We start from the raw sequence: 20,686 nt of genomic DNA on the forward strand, positions 1-20,686 counted from the left end.
TCATTATCAGACGGCTATCTCTAGTGGTCAGGTCAAGCTCCCTTTGGTGCAGTGAAGATATGACAAGTCAATAAGGCCTGGAAATTATCCTCACGCATTATACAAAAGAATAGCCAGCTTATCAGATTTTGGATTAAAGCCAAAATTTAAAATTCACGCCAGCATAATCTTCCTCCACCAGCTGTTTCAGGCACATGAGACAGAATTGTTGGGAGATTTTCTATTGAGAATACACAAAGGAGATGTGAGGTGACAGGCCCTTCTTGTTTGATTCCCCATCCCCAAGATCAATCTGAACTAATGCATTGCTGTTCCGGTAACTAAAAGGGTAGGATAGTAGATTGAGAAAGACTTGAATTACTAATTGCTACAAGTGCATGCAATTCTTTATACAGTGGCTACTCCACAGTCAGGGAATATACTCCACAGTCAGGGAATTAGCGGGCAGGTCCTCTCATGGATTGAGAACTTGTTGAAGACCAGGAGTGGGTGTCAATGGGCAATTTTCACAATGGAGAGAAGTGAAAAGCGGTGTGCCCCAAGGATCTGTCCTGGGACCGGTGCTTTTCAACCACTTCATAAATGACCTGGAGACAGGGGTGAGCAGTGAGGTGGCTAAGTTTACAGACGACACCAAACTTTTCCGAGTGGTGAAGACCAGAATTGATTGTGAGGAGCTCCAAAAGAATCTCTCCAGACTGGCAGAATGGGCAGCAAAATGGCAGATGCGCTTCAATGTCAGTAAGTGTAAAGTCATGCACATTGGGGCAAAAAAATCAAAACTTCACATAGTGGTTAATGGGTTCTGAGCTGTCTGTGACAGATCAGGAGAGAGATCTTGGAGTGGTGGTGGACAGGTCGATGAAAGTGTCGACCCAATGTGCGGCGGCAGTGAAGAAGGCCAATTCTATGCTTGGGATCATTAGAAAAGGTATTGAGAACAAAACGGCTAGTATTATAATGCCGTTGTACAAATCGATGATAAGGCCACACCTGGAGTATTGTGTCCAGTTCTGGTCGCCACATCTCAAAAAGGACATAGTGGAAATGGAAAAGGTGCAAAAGAGAGTGACTAAAATGATTACAGGGCTGGGGCACCTTCCTTATGAGGAAAGGCTACCACGTTTGGGCCTCTTCAGCCTAGAAAAGAGACGCCTGAGGGGGAACACGATTGAGACATACAAAATTATGCATGGGAAGGATAAAGTGGCTAGAGAGATGCTTTTTACACTCTCACATAACACCAGAACCAGAGGACAGCCACTAAAATTGAGTGTTGGGAGAGTTAGGACAGACAAAAGAAAATATTTCTTTTGCCACATGATGTGGTGACGGCATCTGGCCTGGATGCCTTTAAAAGGGGTTTGGACAAGTTTCTGGAAGAAAAATCCATTACGGGTTACAAGCCATGATGTGTTTGAGCAACCTGATTTTAGATATGGGCTATGTCAGATTCAAGAGAGGGCACCAGGATGCAGGTCTCTTGTTATCTGGTGTGTTCCCTGGGGCATTTCGTGGGCCGCTGTGAGATACAGGAAGCTGGACTAGATGGGCCTATGGCCTGATCCAGTGGGGCTGTTCTTATGTTCTTATGTGTTTCCCAACTTTTCAGCATCTGAGCCCACCTAAAACTATAGAGTAATTGCAGCATAGTGAAATTACAATTCTAAGGGGATAAACAGAATCCTAAAGCAGTGGCTGAAGTGGGGGGAGATGAATTTCACATGCTGGTTTGAACTAAGCAGTTGATTCTTTACCAGCAGTCTTATAGTCATAAGAACCAAAATGCCCCAGGGAGCACACCAGATAACAAGAGACATTCAATCCCCTTTTAAAGGCATCTAGGTCAGATGCCATCACCACATGCTGTGGCAAGGAGTTCCACAGACCAAGCATGCACTGGGCTAGCCTATGTCCCCTCTGCCCCTGAGGCCCTATGGATGGGAAGGGGAGAAAGTGGATCTGGGAGTGGAGAAGGGAAGGGAAAGAGTTAGGGACCCAATGGAGCCAGAGTGGTACCTCCAGTAACTGCAGTCATGCATGCATTTTTGTGGGTTTGAATGGTTGGGCATATATTTTTTCTGGACTGAATGGTTGTAAGATCTACATACTGTAAAATCTTTAAAGATCAACGCAAGTTGCACAACACTTCCTTAGAAAGAACTTCAAATTATCAGAAAATACAGCCTCCTCCTCTTTTTTAAAGTTACGTGACAAAAAGTATAAAAAGCTTTGCAGGGAATCTTGAATCTTCTGAGTTCCAGTTACTCAAGCTAAGGCATGAACGAACGTGAGCAATTATCCTGCTCTTTTCATCACGAACTGGGCCTCTGTTTTTAGACTTCTATGTTCCAGTCATCTCAAGGATTAATTACCTCAGTGTTCCACAGGTAAACCCCCCTCCCCCGGGGGGGGAGACATGTATAGTTTTTTAAAACACATTTTCAAACATTTCAGGTTGGTAAAGTTGGTAAATTGAATGATATGATCAATGGACTGATCAAATATTGTCAGCTATTGCCAAATATTGTCATATGGGCTGCGAATGATCAAAATTCATTGAACCAGTATTTATACGTACAACACATAGCAAGGCTTTATCCTAGTTTATACTTTATCATAAGGTCTGCCATCTTTAATTGGTTTAATGAGCACATTGAATCAACTCAATTTTAGCTGATAAATGAGTGAGAGCTAACTCTAATTTAATGGGCTGCAGGCTAAGGTAAAACCTTGTATTCTTAATAATACCTCCACCGCTGGGGATATGTTACGAGCAGTTACAGACCTGGCTCCCTATGGCGCCCCCGGGCACAGGTCTGCAATATCGCCCCCACAGCAAACCACCCCCCCATCCAGATACTTACCTCATCACATGGATCCTCATGCAGCATTCGGGATTGCTTGGAAAACCTTCTGAGGCTTCTGACGCAGTCTTAAACAGTACTTCCGATTGCCTGGAAGTACTACTTAAGACCACGGCATAAGCCTCAGAAGGCTTTCCGAGAAGTTTCAAACACTGCACAGGGCTTCACCTGTCCCCAGAACAGCTCCAGAGGGCAGGCGGAGGTGACGGTGCTGACCCCAAGGCCCACAGGCGTGGCATCTGGGACTTTTGTCCCCCTGATCCTCAGGCCTACCACAGGCTACGAGCAAGTCAAGCACTGTGTGGAAGAGTACTATTGGAGGCATAATTCAAGTTAAGGCAGAGAACCAGCATTGACTGGAACTGAGTTTATATGAATTCACTGGTTCCATTGGCTACAACAGCTGTCAATTACACCAGGACAAAGAACAATGATTCAGTGTAATCAAAGCAATATAATAGGAAGTATTACTGTAGATATTTACTTATTTCCGGTGTGTTAAAAAGAATGAGGATCAAAGTTGCTGAAGTTAAAATGTTTATGGACCTGAATAGCAAGAGCTGGATGGAAAACTACTGGAAACCCAAATATAGGAATGGTATAATTATTATTTTTTAATTGCTTTTCTGTCTAATGATCAATTGTACTTTTTGTTTATTAATATCTACTTGAAAAGGTGCTCATACTGAAATTTGGTAACAGACACTTTAGCTTAAACCTGATTCATTGATAATTCATCAACTAAAGTTTTTTTTTTTTCTTATCAGTTGGCAAACATATATAATTTACACAAATGGCAGATGGATCTAAAGAAACTGGAATTCCTGATTTTCAAAGTTAGGTCGTGTTCAGCTGAAGATTAGCATAGCTAGTCACGGATCATCTTGCAGGGGTTGATTGCTCTTAACATTTGATAGTCCAGGGGTAGCCAAACATGCTCAATGTATGATTCACATAAACGTCAGGTGTTAGGGCCCTAGCACCGGCACTGAGTTTCAGTGCCAGCGCTAGGTGTCGTAAACGTGCCGTAATGGCACCCTCAGAGTAGGCAGCATCGGTGCTGGACCCAGCACCAGATGGAGGATGCCATGGCACCAGATGGAGGTTGCCTAGAGCAAGGTAAGATAGAGCAAGGCAAGAGTATGGGGTGGCACTTAAAACTGACAGTATGGGGTGGGGTGGCCTTTTGGGGTGGGGGAGGTATTTTGGGGTGAAGGAGGGAGGAACCAGTTCGGGAGGTGGTGGCCCTGGGCATCAGGGAAGCATAGGATTGGGCCCTAAGTTGGCCTCTTTTATCAACCTATAATCACTGCTACTTCTAGCCAACATTTTTATCTCGGCAGGTGCATTTACCACCCCATTTCTTAAGTTTCCTGATTTGAGTCATCTTTTTTTTCTTTCCCCCTTTCTCACAGAGTATCCCACTCTGGTTTTCAAGCCCCAGACAATCCAACTGTTCAACCACAGCATGACTGTATCTGTTACCTTCCATTAAGCAGGTTTTATAACTGTCAAATTCACCAACCTTTATATTGATTTTTCTCCTATTCAAAATAACTCTTCTTTCTAATAGGAACTTGCTGTCAGTCTTATCTAGTATCCTCACCTCTAACAGATCTCTTCTGTTCTCAGCAGGGTTTTTTCCCCCCCATAGACTGTATAAAACATGAAGAAAATTGGAATTATGTTGAGATAAGATACCTAAACTTTCAGTCTATCATTATATCATAATTGCAGTGTAACAGCACTGACACATGGCTAGAGGTGAACCTCAGGGGAAAAGAAAACACTCCTGATAATGTCTAATAGTACTATGCCCAATGGATGGCTTTCAAAATGAAATTCTACATGCAGTCTGTCATCTGAGTGATTGAAAGATATTTGCCTCTGGCAGACAGCAGATGACAAGACCATAATAGATGATGCTGTCCTACTCTAGGTTCTTTTCTTAGACTGTGCAAAACCAGTTCCACAGACCATTAGCACATCTCCAGAACACATTTTAATTTCAAACCATCCCCTTCCATTTCCTCTTAATTATCACAGGGCATTCGCAGAAAAGATCAGCCAGATGGAGATTAAATATTTCACTACTGGAAGATGAAGCATTCTGCTCTAAAATGGAACCTTTATTGCAATAAAGTCATTAATTAAAGACTAAACTAATTCCCTAGTCACAAGATGGGAAACACATAAGACAAGCACAAGAGGGAAAGTGCATCAGCAATGACTTGGGAAAAGAAAAAGCACAAAAGTAGACAAGAGCAGCACTTAAAACTGACAGTAGCCTTGGAAGTACAACAGAAGGAAACCCAGACACACATGTGTTCATAAGAAGTACAGCCATCCCTCTTAAAGTAAGACAACACTGAATACTTTATGATGAAAAGCTCAAGATGTTCTTACAAGCAGAGAAACAGCAGAGGAGCAAGTTTAAAGGGACTGAGGAAATGAAGACAGCTTCAGATTACCTTATCGTGGTGGAGGGATTATTGGTGAATTTAGAATTTATCAGTATGCTTTTCACATAATGAAAGACATAGCTAGATTGACATAACACATTACTCATGATGCTGCCAAGTTTGTCCAAGCATGGCTTGCAAGGTGAATTTGTCAGGTTCATAATGCTAACTTTCCAGTGCAAGGATATTGTTATGATGTAAAAATTCTTACCCATTATGGATCTTAATCTGAGCTAGGAAGAAAACTAAACTCTGTTTCCCACCCTAACTCCCAACTTTCAAGTTCCCTCTTTCCCTGCATATTATTATTAGTAACACTTCATATTTATTATTTAAAATGTTTGTATATCACTTTTAAAGGTTCTCCCCTTGTTTAAGGACATACAGAGAGCACCTTATAGATTAAATTTCATCTGCAAATGAACACCAGAAGAGAAGATGAGTATTTCTGCAGTAAACCTATGAAGCTATCATAGATGCTATACTTTTGACATCTTGACTAGAAGTCTCACTGATTTAGAGCCCAATCCTATGCGTGTCTACTCAGAAGTAAGTCCCGTTAGAGTCAATGGGACTTACTCCCAGGAAAGTATGGCAGCATTTGTTTTTCAAATGCTACTGCTAGGAGTGCTGGAGAGCTATTTTTTTCCTCATTCCAACAGGTTCAAGTTGCGTTCTTTTTTCACATTCTAGCAGGCTTGCTGCACTAGCAATCTGAACTGAGAGCTTGAGGCTAGAAAGCCTAGCTGTCTCCTAGGAGAAGACGAAACAAGTGGCCCAGGCCCCAGAGTGGTGTGGCTGCCACTCTGGACATGATGCAGCCCTGAGCTGTATCTTTCGTCTCCTCCAAAGGGATGAAAGGTGCAGCCCAGAATCTCAGCCAGAGTGGTTGTGACTTGTGTCCACTCCAGCTGTGATCCAGTATTGTTCTGGGCCACCTCCCTCCTCTCCTCCTTCTATAAGGAGAAGAGGAGGGGGCAGTCCAGAATGGTGCTGAATTGAAGCCGAAATGGCTGCAACTCACAGCAGCTCTGGGAGTGATTTCGTGCCGCCCCCTCCTTCATCAGCAGTTTGCCACAGGATGTGGTGATGGCGACTGGCCTGGACGCCTTTAAAAGGGGATTGGACAAGTTTCTGGAGAAAATTCTATCACGGGTTATAAGCCATGATGTGTATGCGCAAACTCCTGATTTTAGAAATGGGTTATGTCAGAATGCCAGATGCAAGGGAGGGCACCAGGATGCAGGTCTCTTGTTATCTGGTGTGCTCCTTGGGACATTTGCTAGGCCGCTGTGAAATACAGGAAGCTAGACTAGATGGGCCTATGGCCTGATCCAGTGGGGCTGTTCTTATGTTTTTAGAATGAGAATCTGTCAGGATCCACTGGAAGTGATGTCATGACTGGAAGTGACATCATCAAGCAGGAAAATTTTCAACAATCCTACCCACAGTTACTCAGGAGTAAGTCCCATTGACTACCATTGTTCAAAGCATATACACAGTAGCTTGTTAAAAATAAAGGTCTGTCACATTTCCCCAAATACAGTCACATACCATGGTAGCATCAAGTTTAATATATTAAAAATAAAATATTGAAATGGTGCCACAGTTCCTTGGATCCTAGTCATAGGAAAAAAAGCCTTGTGTATCTTTCTCTTGTTGTACTTGTCTGCCAAACTGGTATAGTAAGCCATGGCTTGCAATTTTGATTTGGAGGACAAGTCATAGTTCATTGAATTGAATGTAACAGCAAACTACGATTAGTGCAAAAGGGGATATTATTACTATTTTAATTCGTGTAAGTAAAGGAAGGACGAAGGAGAAGCAGGAATATGAAAGCCCATGGCTTGATTATATAATGCCAAGCAAATGCATGGAATTACATTTGAATCAGCCCAGTATGTTCTCCCTATGCACATGCTCTACTGTCAACAGTTATCAATCATACAGCTTCCTGCGCTGTGATCTGTTCTTAATCAAAAAATGGAATGCAGAAGGAGACTTGAAGAAGTGCACTCTCTTGCCTGGGTGAATTCAGAAGCCATTTAAAGGGAGGTCCTTAATAGATAACCCAGCCCTAACACTGTAAACATGCTAATTTGTAAACGATGAAAGGGATTAAGTGTCCATGGCATCCTACAATATGGTCCTTGGAACAAGATTCTCATTTACTAAGTAAATTACTGTACATTATTGTATAATGGTGTTCACATTATAACTGACAATTAGAACCATTAAGACGAAAGCTCATAAACAGCTGAAAGCTCACATCAAATTAACACAGTCATGACTGAAATCACTCTTCTGATTTTTGCTCTTCACTGACATAATCAGCATCTTGCATAGAAATGAACAAGCAATGAGCAGAACTGCAGCCAGGCTGTGGCAGAGGTGGCAAATTCCACTAATAGAAAGCGGAATGGTCTTCCCTGCAACATGATGATTATCGAACATGTTGAATCCTATCTGTGCAAATCTCCTTTTGCCACCAACAGCAGGCAACATATCAGTTATATCACACAATTTCCTATTCTCTAGAGCAGTGTTTCTCAAACTGCGGGTCGGGACCCACTAGGTGGGTCGCAAGCCAATTTCAAGTGGGTCCCCATTCATTTCAATATTTTATTTTTAATATATTAGTCTTCATGCTACCATGGTACGTGACTGCATTTGGGGAAATGTTACAGATCTGTACTTTTAACAAACTACTATGTATATTTTTTTAACAATGAAAGTAAATGGTGTGGGTAGGATTGCAGCATAGGATGGTTAAATATTTTCCTGCTTGTTGATGTTACTTCTGATCATGACATCATTTCGATGGGTCCCGAAAGATTCTCATTCTAAAAAGTGGGTCCCGGTGCTAAATGAGTGAGAACCACTGCTCTAGAGCTTTTCTCTCTAGAAAAGGTTCTCAAACTTTTAACATTGGAACCCACGTTAAAAAAAAAAACCTTCACTTTACCATCCGCTCATGCCTCTGTGGCTATAATGGCAAGTGGGCAGGCGTGCTCCCCCCCCCCACTCTATAGTAGCAGGTTGTTTAAACCTTGATGTGCATAGCCTAATATACTGTCGGTTTTGCAAACCACCAAAAACTGAGTCGTGATCCATTGGTGGTCCATGGACCCACAGTTTAAGGACCACTGCTCTAAAGCAGCGATTTTCAAACAGTGTGCCACGAAGCGCCTGCAGGTTTGCTGTGGCATTTTGGGGGAGGGTCATTTATTAGTAGAGACATTGGGGAGTGTGAGCCCTCCACCAGCAGCATGAAAAACTGATAGTGTGCCCTGACAATTTCGGCACCTTGTCAGTGTGCAGTGGAATGAAAAAGGTTGAAAATCGCTGCTCTAGAGCAGTTATTTTCAACTTTTTTAATCTCACAGCTCTCTGATAAGACACAATAACTGTCAAGGCCCACCATCGGTTTTCTGAAAACGGACAAGGCACATTGCACTGCTGGTGGGGGGTTTACATCGCCCAATGGCCCTACTAATAAATGACTCTCCCCCAAACTCCCAAGGCACACCTGCAGACCATTAGTGGCACACCAATATGTCATGGCACACTCGTTGAACAGCACTGCACTAGAGGCTCACAAATATTAACAGATTCCGAATGAGAAATTTCTGGATCCTACATAGGCAGACCGGGAGTTCATTGAACAAACTTCCATATGGAATGACATTTTTAAAGAAGTTACATGTTGTTTCTTGGATCTCAGATTGCAAATTATTCAGCAAAAAAAAAAAAAAAAGTGATAATTCTGAGAACACACTGGACCCCAGACAAGTTTCATAAGTGAGAATTAAATAATTTCAAGTGGGAAATGAATAACATTTGTTAGTCCTAACCAATATTGTAGATGCAGATGGCGGCACTCTAATCCATATGCTATGATCTTGCCCTATCATAATTCCATTTTTGGGACACTGTTATACAACCTATTAATTCTGTCTTCCATTCAGTGCTTACATTTTCTGCAGTTTCTGACTTTTAGGATAATTGCCAATGGAATGGAAAGTTACTTCTTATCAAAGACCTTGGATTCTACAGTCTGTTATTGTTGCTAAGAGAATTAATCTTGCAGAAATGGAAAAGATCATTAATACCTCACATTAAGGACAGAAGCTATGTTGTTTCATGCCATTAAAGAGAAAACTGCTGCAAGCAGAGAAAAAATGATAAATATTTAAATAAATATTTACCCTATGTGTTCAGAACTGTTCAAAACTAGGTAGTACAGGTGCAACCTTGTCATACACGCATTTTTTATACAGGGATTTGACTCAACACGAATGGCCACTGCAAATGAGAAGGAATGTGCTGATCCATGAAGAAGGGGAAACATGCATCCTTTTAAAATCACAAACACTGCTTTTCTTACTGCTGTAGAGAGAGACAGTCATGCAAGTGATTACAGGTATAATCTAATTATCCACAGATTTTTCTTTCTCAATGCAACATTTGTTTAAGAATGGGAGGGGGGGGGCAGCTGGCTGACAATCCATCAATCATTCTCTCTCTAGGCAGCTTCAGCTTCACTTCAAGACCCCTCCCTTCTCCCTGAGCATGTGAAAGAAAGATGTGAAAGAAAGAACTTTGCATTGGTGAAGGGGGGGGGGTCAGGAGTGAAGCCTTTCTAAGCACCTTGAGAAAGGACTGTCTGCTTAATGACTCTTTCTTACATCACAAAGGTCAGCAAGGCTGTTTTTATATCACCTAGCTTTAGTTTTTAAATTAATTTCCTTAGTGCATTTTTTGCCATCCAAGGAACCCTCGAAAATAAGGAGACTCAACCTGTACTCAGTTTACAGCCCTCCCCAGTTTTCTCATTTATTTTGATATCTCTATGCTGTCTGGTTTGGGATGGATTTTTGTGGGGTTTTTTTTTGCAAGGGTTGAAGGTGGTGGATAGGAAGGTGGATGGGGAGGGACACTGATCTAGCAAATGCTCTTTGCACAAAGATGAAGTTGTTCAGAACCAGTGGTCAGAACCAAAGGACTCATGCCGCCTGACACAAGCCCGCCTAGTCAGGATACATGCCTACCGGTAGATCCTCCTTGCGACTATATAATGGAATGTGAACTTGGGTTGTGGCCAACTATAACTGAGGAGATGCAGGATTACCAGTCTAGGAAACGGAGAGATGAGTGCCGCAATGAAAATGTTACCATCATAAATTCAGTTCAAGTGAATGGAAAGGAAAAGCGGTATTTTAGCAATTTCATGTTTTACTGTTGCCTGGCAAATGGAGAGATGAAAAAGAGAAACTGGCTGTGTTGTTCACCGAGCAAAGGCAAGGAATTTTGTTTTCAGTGTAAATAGTTTTCATCAGATGACAATGCCTTTGCAGCAAATGGTTGCTCTGAAAAATGCAGCACAACAAATGCTAGCACATGAAACCAGCAAGGCCCACAGAGAAACTACTATCACCTTTTGCAACAGAGCAAAGGAATCTGGCCGTGTAAATACCCTTCTGGTTCAGCAATGCCAAGCTGAATAAGCTTATGCGAGAACTGTCCTTCAGCAAGTTGTTGCCACCATCAACAGCTAATGAACATGGATTGGCTTTTAGGGGAAATGACCAAGTGATTGGATTGCCAACCAATGGTAACTGTTTGGGCACATGGAGTTGCCTGTCCCAGTCTGACCTATTTCTAGCCACTCACACTGAAAGGCATGCTAATAAAGGGAAAGGTTCCGTTTCCTACCTGTCTCCCTCCTCATGTGACCAACTCATAGGTATTATGGGAAATAAGGTATTAAACACAATTATTGAGCAAATCAAAGAAGCCAAATATTTCTCAATTTCTGTTGCCTCTATCCCAGACAAAAGTCATGTGGACAAATTATGTTGCATCTTCAGTTATGTTCTTAAAAGTGAGCCGGTTGAAAGATTTTATTCAGTTCATCGAGATGAAGGGCCACGGTGCTGCAGAGCTTGCAGAATCTTTTGCTTTTTGGAAAAAAAATATGACATTGACTTGGGTGACTGCAGAGGCCAATCAACGGATAACATCTTGAACATGAGTGGCAAATGCAAAGGCTTACAAACAAGAATTCAAGAAAGGAATTCGCTTGCTATATTCCATGTTTTGCACATTCCCTGAATCTGGTGGGCCACTCTGCTGTCGACAAACATTTCTGCAGCATCTGAATTCTTTGAATTGGTGGAAAACATCTACTGCTTCTTCAGTGCATCAACTCACCAATGGGCTTTTAGTTGATGCCCTTTAGTTGATGCCCTTGATAGCTTACCTGTTGTTCAACGTCTCAGGGTGCAATCCTAACCAACTTTCCAGCACTGAGGTAAGGGCAATGCAGCTCCAAGGTAAGAGAACAAACACTCCCTTACCTTGAGGAGGCCTTCTAGACTGCCATCGAACTGCCACCCAACTGCAGGATGTAGCATGTCAAAGCTAGAAAGTTGGTAAGGATTTGGGCCTCAATGACACACGGTGGTCTTCTCATGCTGATGCAACAAAGGCACTCTATCTTGCATATGAAAAGATCACAGAGGCCTTGGAATTGCTTGCAAAGAATATGGAAGGAAAAAGCAAGACATGGCAAGAAGCCAACAGTATTCTTTTAAAGCTGACATGTGTGGAGAGTGGCATCCTAATGTTACAGTAATGAATAATTATACCCCCAAAATATGCTTTCCTGAAGAGTTCTACTCGCACAATAAAAATATTTTAAAGATTGTGAATAGAATTCATCAGAAAACCTTCAAAATGGCTATAAGGTCATGTATTGCGGTCTGGCACCTACCGTACCAGGATCAGGCTGTCAGCTGTAGTGGGGTGAAAGACTGTAGTGCCAGAAGGGGCCCAAAATACCACCATCCAGTGGGGGAAGGGCACAGTCCAGAGGCTTCCTCAAGATAAGCCTTTACTACAAGATAAGCCTCAGTGGGTCTCCTTGGATGTGCACAAGCTTTTTGGTTTGTACATGTCTGAGGCAAGTAAGGTAGAGGAGAAGGAATGGGATTAGGATTCTGGCACATGCCATTGTTGCTGGGATCCACCCCACCCTCCCCCATTCCACCTCCTGCCCACCTCCACCCAGAAACTCCCCCTCCCTGCCCCACTCTGCCCACCCACCTTCACTTACGGTAAGGCCTCTGGCACCAATGCCATTTGTGGCAATGGCCTCAAAATGACCACCCAGTAGCATGCTGTGCACACTGCCATATGGCCATTTGCAACAGTGGAACTGTGTTCCGTTGTCATAAAGGGCTGCATAGCCATAATTAGGATCAGGCTGGAAGTGACATTTTGAAAATGGAATAAAACTGAATTAAAAAAACAACATGTTTAGCAGACTCTTATCAATATGCGTCTACTCACTGGGGGTTTCAAAGGGCAGATAGAAGAGAGAAGTGTTGATTTTCACACACTGATACCAAAGCAATGACCAAGTCATTGGTTATAATCCCTAGTCTATAATTCTAAACTAGTATTTCTAAAACTTTCAATAACTAGAGAACAGATGTTTCCATATTAAAACCAGAAACACTTTGGCATTTCCTGCATATTTCACTAGTAATTTGTGTTCACAAGGATGTTTCTATTGATTCTACAGAGGACTGGGTCTAGAAGGAAGGGTGTTTTCCCTTTTGAATTCCTCTTCTTCCTGGAAAAAAAAAAAAGCCTAACGCCACATGTGCATCAAACTCACTATTTCTTTTCCTTAAAAAAAAAAAATCTAACAATTGGATAAATGCAGTGCCTTTGATCCAATTTATGCCTGGAGAACATAATGAAGGAGATGTTCTCATATATCCTGTCCCCTAATTTAACATATAAATCACTCACAGAAATATGATCCAGATGGGCTCCAATGAAGGAAACCAATTAACTAGCAGTGTCTTACCATCTGACACATTAGTTGTGATAACAAAAACACGAACAACATGGTCCAACAATAAGGTTCTGTCTTACATCTGACATTTCCAATTAGTTTTGGTATTCCATGAGCCCCCTCAACAAAGAGACCAAACAAGTATTTTGTTTTCCAAGGAATGCACATATAAACTTGGTGTTTGCAGAGCAAACTCTGAGGATAAAGCAGATTTATCTGCATTCCCCAATGGGGCAGTCTTTGGAACTAATGCACACTGTGTACCATCCACATCTGGTTTCTCAATTAGGTTCAGAGCACATTTGGCTTTCAAGTACTCAGACAGCAGAATACTGCCAAACCTGGAGGACAAAATACTTGTGAGCACTCGACAAATGTCTGACCTGCATCTATGGGCCATCACAGATCAGCAGGCCATTGCGGCTGCTGTTGTTATCTTTATACGGGTTTCCTAGAAATACAGCCTCTAGCATGTGGCAAGGCCCTTTTTGGCACAGAAATTTCATTGTCAGATAATTAGCAGCGCAACAAGCTCCTGCAAGCTGATCTACAATCAGCATTTCAGACTATATGCCGAAACTGAACACTGACAGCCCCGATTATTATTATTATTATTATTATTATTATTATTATTATTATTATTATTATTATTATTATTATTATTATTATTATTAAATAACAACAACAACATTTATGTACAGAAATGGCACAGAAACTATAAGTGCTTTAATACAGAGCAAGCAGACTGATGACTGGGGACAGGTGTTCAAAACATATCACTGGTGTTATTTTCCCTGCACTGTGGTCATTTTTGCTTCCAGGATCAAATCAAAGCTCTGGTCTTAACATGTAAGGCCCTAAGGGCTTGGGACCAAGATTTTAAAGATTTTGCCTTCTTCCAAAGAGACAAACCTCAATGCTTTGTACAATAATTAAGTTCATGCTGATACTTAGAGCTTGTTATCTGTATGGAAGGTTGAGATGCATTACAGGGCTATTTTGACTGTAGCATTTTGACTACAGGTTGTGGAACGACCCTGAAGAGAGTCTTGAAGAGGGTCCACATGCCTGCTTTACTGCTGACCTTCTTGTGCATGGCCAAAACCTGGCTCTTCAGGAAAAGCTTTGGCTTGATTTAGAACAATTTTAGCTGCTGTGATCGTGGTTATATTTGTCCATCTGTATTGATTACACAGTTTTTAGTTATGCAGTTATTAACTCCCTTGAGCATTTTACAGAAAGGTAGGATTTAATGTTTAAGTAAATATAAAAAGAGTACACAGCACTTTTATGAGTCATTGAAAGTCAACCTGCAGCACAAATGGATGGAAAGGAGACAAGGCAATAATATGGTTATTCTCCTGTAGCTTCCCTTGTTTCCTGATCCACGGGTCCTTTTGCACTAACTCTCAGTAACGAGAGACATCCACACTTCTGGTCTTCTTCCTTTTATAACACATGCTGTTTAATGACTAGGCTGGGAATACAGGCATTTAGCTGTGTTCTAGCTGCTAGCATGCTGGACATGAAACGGAATCAATTGGCAACACAATAACCCATACAACTTCCTTCATCTTAAGAGAATAACTTCAAACCAGCAATGTGAAATTTCAATAAAACCAGATACAAATACACACATACTTGGGGGAAAAAGGACAAATGCTTCTGATCAGTCACCTATTAAAGCAATAAACATGATGTGAGTGCGCTTTCTTTTGACTAACCTCAACTGGGAATCTCCTCCCATTGATGCTGTGCTCTGAACCCGCGGATCCATTACTCTGACCCCAGTGAAACTCAACTTTCTCAGCTTTGAATCTGCCTGGTAGCCCAGCACCACTGATGAAATAATCGTCCTTTAGGAGGATAGCAACTGAAAGAAGAAAGAGAGAGAGAGCATGATTGTAAACATTTCTGCCACAGTTGTCAGTAACAAATCTGCTGTAGCTGTTTACACTAGGATAATTGCACAATTCAGATAAACATGTGGGTGAGAGTGACCCCTGCTAACTGGGTAGGAGGCACATTTTCAAGTCCGTACTCCTCTTTTGTTTAGCAGAGGGGGAGTAACTGGCCCTCCTCACCTCAGTACAGTGACTTTTCTAGTGGCTGTCTGCTGGTGTTCTTTTGTATCTTTTTAGATTGTGAGCCCTTTTGGGACAGGGAGCCACTAGTTATTTGATTTTTCTCTGTAAACTGCTTTGCGAACTTTTCGTTGAAAAGTGGTCTATTTCTGTACATCATCATCATCATCATCATCATCATCATCATGATGAGTCATATCAGCTGTCCTTGACCCCTCTACAAATTCAAGGGTCCTGTTGGCACTTGCTCCCCAACATGTGGAAGCTCCTATATGCACAATGTGGTACCCTGGAACAATGAGGGTTCTAGTCTTTGTATACAGGGGACAACATATGTTCAACTGCACATATATAGGTTCTGTTCAAATGGGAGCCTTGAATGCATGGTGGTTGGGGCTGGGGTCAGCAGACGTGACACTGACCACTCCCTCCACATGTTCACTTGTACTGCAAAATATCTTAAGTCTCTTGGTTGATGCGATCAGATGCACAGGTCCGTATAGAGTGCAAGACAACAATGCTTAAAGAGTGCAAGCATAACACCTCAGCCCAAATACCACTTCATCCCCTTTCAGGAGCTATAATGCTGTACTCCATCAGCAGATGTATAGGACAAGCTAGGATTTATTAAGCAGACACAGCCTAATCGTATCTACATTTTGCTTAGAAGTCTCACCTTGCTCAGTAAAGTTTATTTTTTTTAAAGACTTTGATCCTGTCTTTTAGCCCACTGAGACTTCCGTGGCTGCTAACACGCACAATTTAAAAAATGCATTTTATTATTCTTTCTTTGAACACTGTCTGTTTATACAACATTTGCACAGTGCTTTCTGATGGATTTGCAAATCAGTCTCTTAGCCACCACACTATACAATGGTTGGCAACCTTCAGTCTCGAAAGACTATGGTATAAGCCTACAGCACTTGGTATTCCCAAGCGGTCTCCCATCCAAGTACTAACCAGGCCTGATGCTGCTGAACTTCTGAGATCAGACAAGATCAGGCATGTGCAGACTATACAATATAATACCCCAAAAATTATTTATTTAAAAAAAATATATCCCGCCTTTCTCCTGGTGAGGAAAATCAAGGAGGCTGTAATATAACAAAAATAAATACGACAATGAAAATAAAAACTAAAAATGAAGGTCAGTTACCTGCAAGAAAAGCAAGGACAGATCTGCAGCCTTACTTTTGCAGATCTAAGCCTGTGTACACACAGGTTGAATTTTTCCGGAGCTAACATTCAGCATTTCCTTCAATGACTTAACATGCAAGTGATATCCGGAGGCTGAAAAAAGATGGTTAGTGGCCACATTTTTACCCCTCAGAGAGCAAACCCAAATGCCCACTTCCTCTCATGACTAACATTTAACAACAGATTAAAGAACTGATGATTTGCCATTTCTTAATAGCACCCAAAATACACCACCTGTAGCAGCTGCCTCATCTCTCTCACGATAAGGCTGTCTCATTAGTAGCTGCTGCTAAATGTCCCGGAGGTGGATCTATCCACATGGAGTCAATTAAAGCCTGAACATGGCTGATGGAGCACTGCCGTGACGCTGCCTCCTTCCCTGGTTTCTGAAAGTGGAAATCAGCCAATCAAGCTTTCCACATGGTCGGAATCACAGAGAAGATGTTTTTAGGCAGCCAACACACAGTGGTGTCTTTCTGGTTATCTCCACAAAGAACAGATTTGCTAAGTTGTAACATTTACCATTCCTGATATTTAAAAAAAAATCCTCTCTCTCTCTCTCTCTCTCTCTCTCTCTCTCTCTCTGTATATATATATATACAAAAAGATATATATATCTTTCTGCAAAGGTGTCCAAGGTAGCTCACAACAAAAATGCCACACAATTATAAACATTAAAAATGCATTTTAAAAGCATTTCTCCTGTTTTTTCCCCCAAAAAACATATAAAGTATATATAAATTTATTCTTATCTTTGCCTTTACTTTAATCTCCCTTCCCCACTGATATTTCTGGGGCATCATATGTCATAACACACACAGATTTATTAAATTCACAGCCCAATCCAATGCGGCTCCCAGCACTGCAATGCAGCCATGCCAACATGGAACCAACGTTGAACCCTGTTTGGGAGTTTTAGCATCCGAGGGCTCCTCAGAGTATGTGTACATTTGTTTCATTGCCCTGGGATAAGCCGGTAACAGGCCACCACATCTAAGACCTGTGCCAGCTTTACAGCCGGCACAAATCCGCATGGACTTGGGTCGGGAGATTTAAATTAGGATATCAGTATAAGCCACCGCTGCCTATACTGCCCCCTTCCTGGGGCTGATCTGCCCACCTCCCTGTCCCATTACCTCCCTGTTCTTCCACCTTCCTAACCTGTTCTAACCCCTCCCCACCTCCCTCTAGCACCCTACACAAATTTACCGGTGCTGGTGGGTGTCTTCTGGTGGCTACCGCACAGACCCAGCTACTCCCTTCTTGCAGCAGTGGTCAGGCTGTGCGTACTGGCGTGTCATGTTTTGTGACAGCCAGAAAGCATCCTACACCACTGAAACACTAGTTCCAGTAGCATAAGGCTCAGATAGGATCAGATCATCAGCAGGTCAAATTGTTTTAAAACAGTGTTTCTCAACCAGTAGTATGGGCATCAACAGTGGTCCTTGAAATGGTGTCTGATGGTACTCACGGAACACCTGGACCCCTGCCACCTGGCAGTGAGACCAGGAATGCAACAAAACAAATAACAGAAGGAGGTTCAACAGGCAGAGCTCCAAAAGATGCTTTTCTGCTCTTGAAAAAGGCCTCCCATCCACCCTGAGCTTCTTACTGGTGTTTGTCACTGTCACGTCTGGTCTCCCAACCTGTAACTGGCGATGATGTTGTCGCCAGTTACTTCCGGTGGTACTTTGAATACCATGTTCTGTCCGCCCTGCACATGCCCGATCTCGTCTGATCTGGGAAGCTAAGCAGGGTCAGGCCTGGTTAGTACTTGGATGGGAGACCGCCTGGGAATACCAGGTGCTGTAGGCTTATACCATAGTCTTTCGAGACTGAAGGTTGCCAACCACTTTGAATAGGTGGACCATGTAAAGTGGTACGGTGGAAGACAAACATTGAGAAACAGTCTTTTAAAATCCTGCTCTCCTGACAAAGGTAATTATTTTCTTCATTCTAGTAACTGCTTGCACTAAAAGCAAGCACAACCGAAAATTGACACACTGTTCCAAATGAGACCATCCCCAAGACACTCTAAGGAAGATAAGTATTTCTTTGTTTCTACCAAAAGGACTCTTAACCTCATCTAAGACATTCCAAAATTGCCTCTGTCTTTTTTATAGCTCCATATTAATGGCAGTTCTTTGGCATCTCGGGGCCCACTACAACATTTCTTCTTTTGTCATTCAACATGATGACTCCCCAGCAAATAGCAAATGTTATTATCAGGTGCACGACCTTGCGCTCTGTGCTACTCAACCAAATGCTTTTTCTTTTACTCCAAAGTATAAGATCAATCAGTTCCACCCACATAATTGTCATACAGTCATTTCTACCGATAAAGCCTCTTAACTTGGCGCTGTTCGCAAATTTCATCGGCACGATAATGTCTGTTATCAACATTGCAAACAAAGATATCAAATAAACTAGACCTTGGTAATGATCCTGGGGAATCTCAATTGGCTATCTTCTGGTGCCTTTCCTGACAATCTGTTAGCACCTTTTCTTTAGCTCTTTACTCATCCTACAGGATACATACCTTCCATTTTTACATAATCATTGGTTGGCAACCTTCAGTCTCGAAAGACTATGGTATAAGCCTACAGCAACCGGTATTCCCAGGCGGTCTCCCATCCAAGTACTAACCAGGCCTGACCCTGCTTAGCTTCCAAGATCAGACGAGATTGGGCACGTGCAGGGTAACAGTGTGTACTGAATGTAATAGAAACCAACACATTGAACCAGGATCTCTAGAACCTGTATCACCAGCTTTGATTAACCCATTTTTGCCTGGTCCACAGGTGCACACATTTGGTCCCTGTTGCATATATGCAACATTGGGCAAGAATGGCTTAACGTACATTGCATTAAAATGTGTACACTGGTGCACATTTTGAATCGGTAGGTGAACACACTTACTATTGTTAGTACAGTGGGCCCACTGTTATCAGCAGGCTCTGCACCCACTGATTCAACAAACCGCGGATCTAAAATATTTGAAAACAATCCACCCGCTTCCTTCTTTCGTCTTCTCCAGCCTCTAGAGCTACCCTTTGAAGTGCACCATGTGCGACCTCAGGTTCTGGCTTGCCCCACTTCCTTCTCCACCTCTTGCAGTGGCTTCTTCAAGGCTGGAGATATTTCAGTGGCTGTCAACATGGGAGCAGCCAATCAGACTGTCAGTTAGGCAGGTCACTTTTGGGTCTTAAAGCCCACCATCTGCAAATACTATGCTATTTTATAGAGACTTTAGCATCCATGGTTTTGGGTATCCGCGTGGAGTATCCCAGAACCAAACCCCTGCACATACAGAGGGCCCACTCTATTTAAAGGACAACCAAAATCACAAGGCAAAATCACTTATTTATTTATTTTTAATGTACAGGGGGTCTAAATACTGTTGAAATTAAATGAAGAGACACCAATTTCCTTAGCACCTGATCAGTATTTCCCTATAAACCAGTGGTTCCCAATCTTTAACAGCCCTTGGACCACTGAGGCAAAAATTGGAATTGGTGCGGACCACATGCAGCCAGGGCCTCCAAGCGGAATCTTATCAGGGTGTACAGTGTAAGGGGGAAGGAAGGGGGTGAAACAAAGTCCAGGAGGGTGGCAATAGGAGTGGGAAGAACAGGGGTGAGCAGGGGGCAAAACAGGACAGGGGGGTGGCAAGAGCAGGAAGAGTCTTTGGAGCCCTGGTCTATTCTGCTCCCCAATGCGGAGCCCAGGTTTACCTGCCCTCACAGTGTCAACAGCTAGATACAGCAATACAGAAAACCAAACACACTCCTAAGTCTCTAAAATTGTTGCAGAAATTTCGATCATCATATTTAGGCTCACACTAGAATGGAAAGTGTCCTGTGCAGAGCAAAAAGTACTTCTGCAGCAGCTGTGGGGTACAATCCTAACCAGGTCTACTCAGAAGTAAGTTCTATTTTGTTCAATACTCTCAGGAAAGTGTGGTTAGGATTGCAGCCTGAGTCACACAGCTGTGTCCCTTGATACACTTCTTCATGGTAAGCAGATCCATAAGCCAAAGAGCTACTGTAGCAGGCCAGTTTCCTCCCAGATTTGACACTGTTCAGGAGTGTCATGTATGCCTTCCTTGGCCCAGAGCGGCTTGCAGCACCTCAGCGCCATGCATCCAGCATCCCATGCAGGCAGCAAGTTCAAGTAAAATTGGAAAATATAAGATCCCAGGAAATTTCT

At 42.4% G+C, this 20,686-nt stretch overlaps 1 protein-coding gene and 2 pseudogenes across 3 annotated transcripts in view; 1 reads left to right on the top strand and 2 right to left on the bottom strand.

The window, feature by feature from the left end:
• Nucleotides 1–20,686, bottom strand: part of PTPRG (protein tyrosine phosphatase receptor type G) — a 659,913-nt gene that overhangs the window by 295,732 nt on the left and 343,495 nt on the right. For all 3 annotated transcript variants that reach the window (XM_066613931.1, XM_066613930.1, XM_066613929.1), the window contains exon 4: nt 14,921–15,069. In XM_066613931.1, the coding sequence (XP_066470028.1) occupies nt 14,921–15,069 (149 nt within the window). The remainder of the gene's footprint in view (nt 1–14,920; nt 15,070–20,686) is intronic.
• Nucleotides 18,174–18,292, top strand: LOC136642691 (5S ribosomal RNA; annotated as a pseudogene).
• LOC136643134 (5S ribosomal RNA) lies at nt 19,076–19,196 on the bottom strand (annotated as a pseudogene).

Source organism: Tiliqua scincoides, chromosome 2, assembly GCF_035046505.1.
Source record: "Tiliqua scincoides isolate rTilSci1 chromosome 2, rTilSci1.hap2, whole genome shotgun sequence".
NCBI classification, from domain to species: Eukaryota; Metazoa; Chordata; class Lepidosauria; order Squamata; family Scincidae; genus Tiliqua; species Tiliqua scincoides.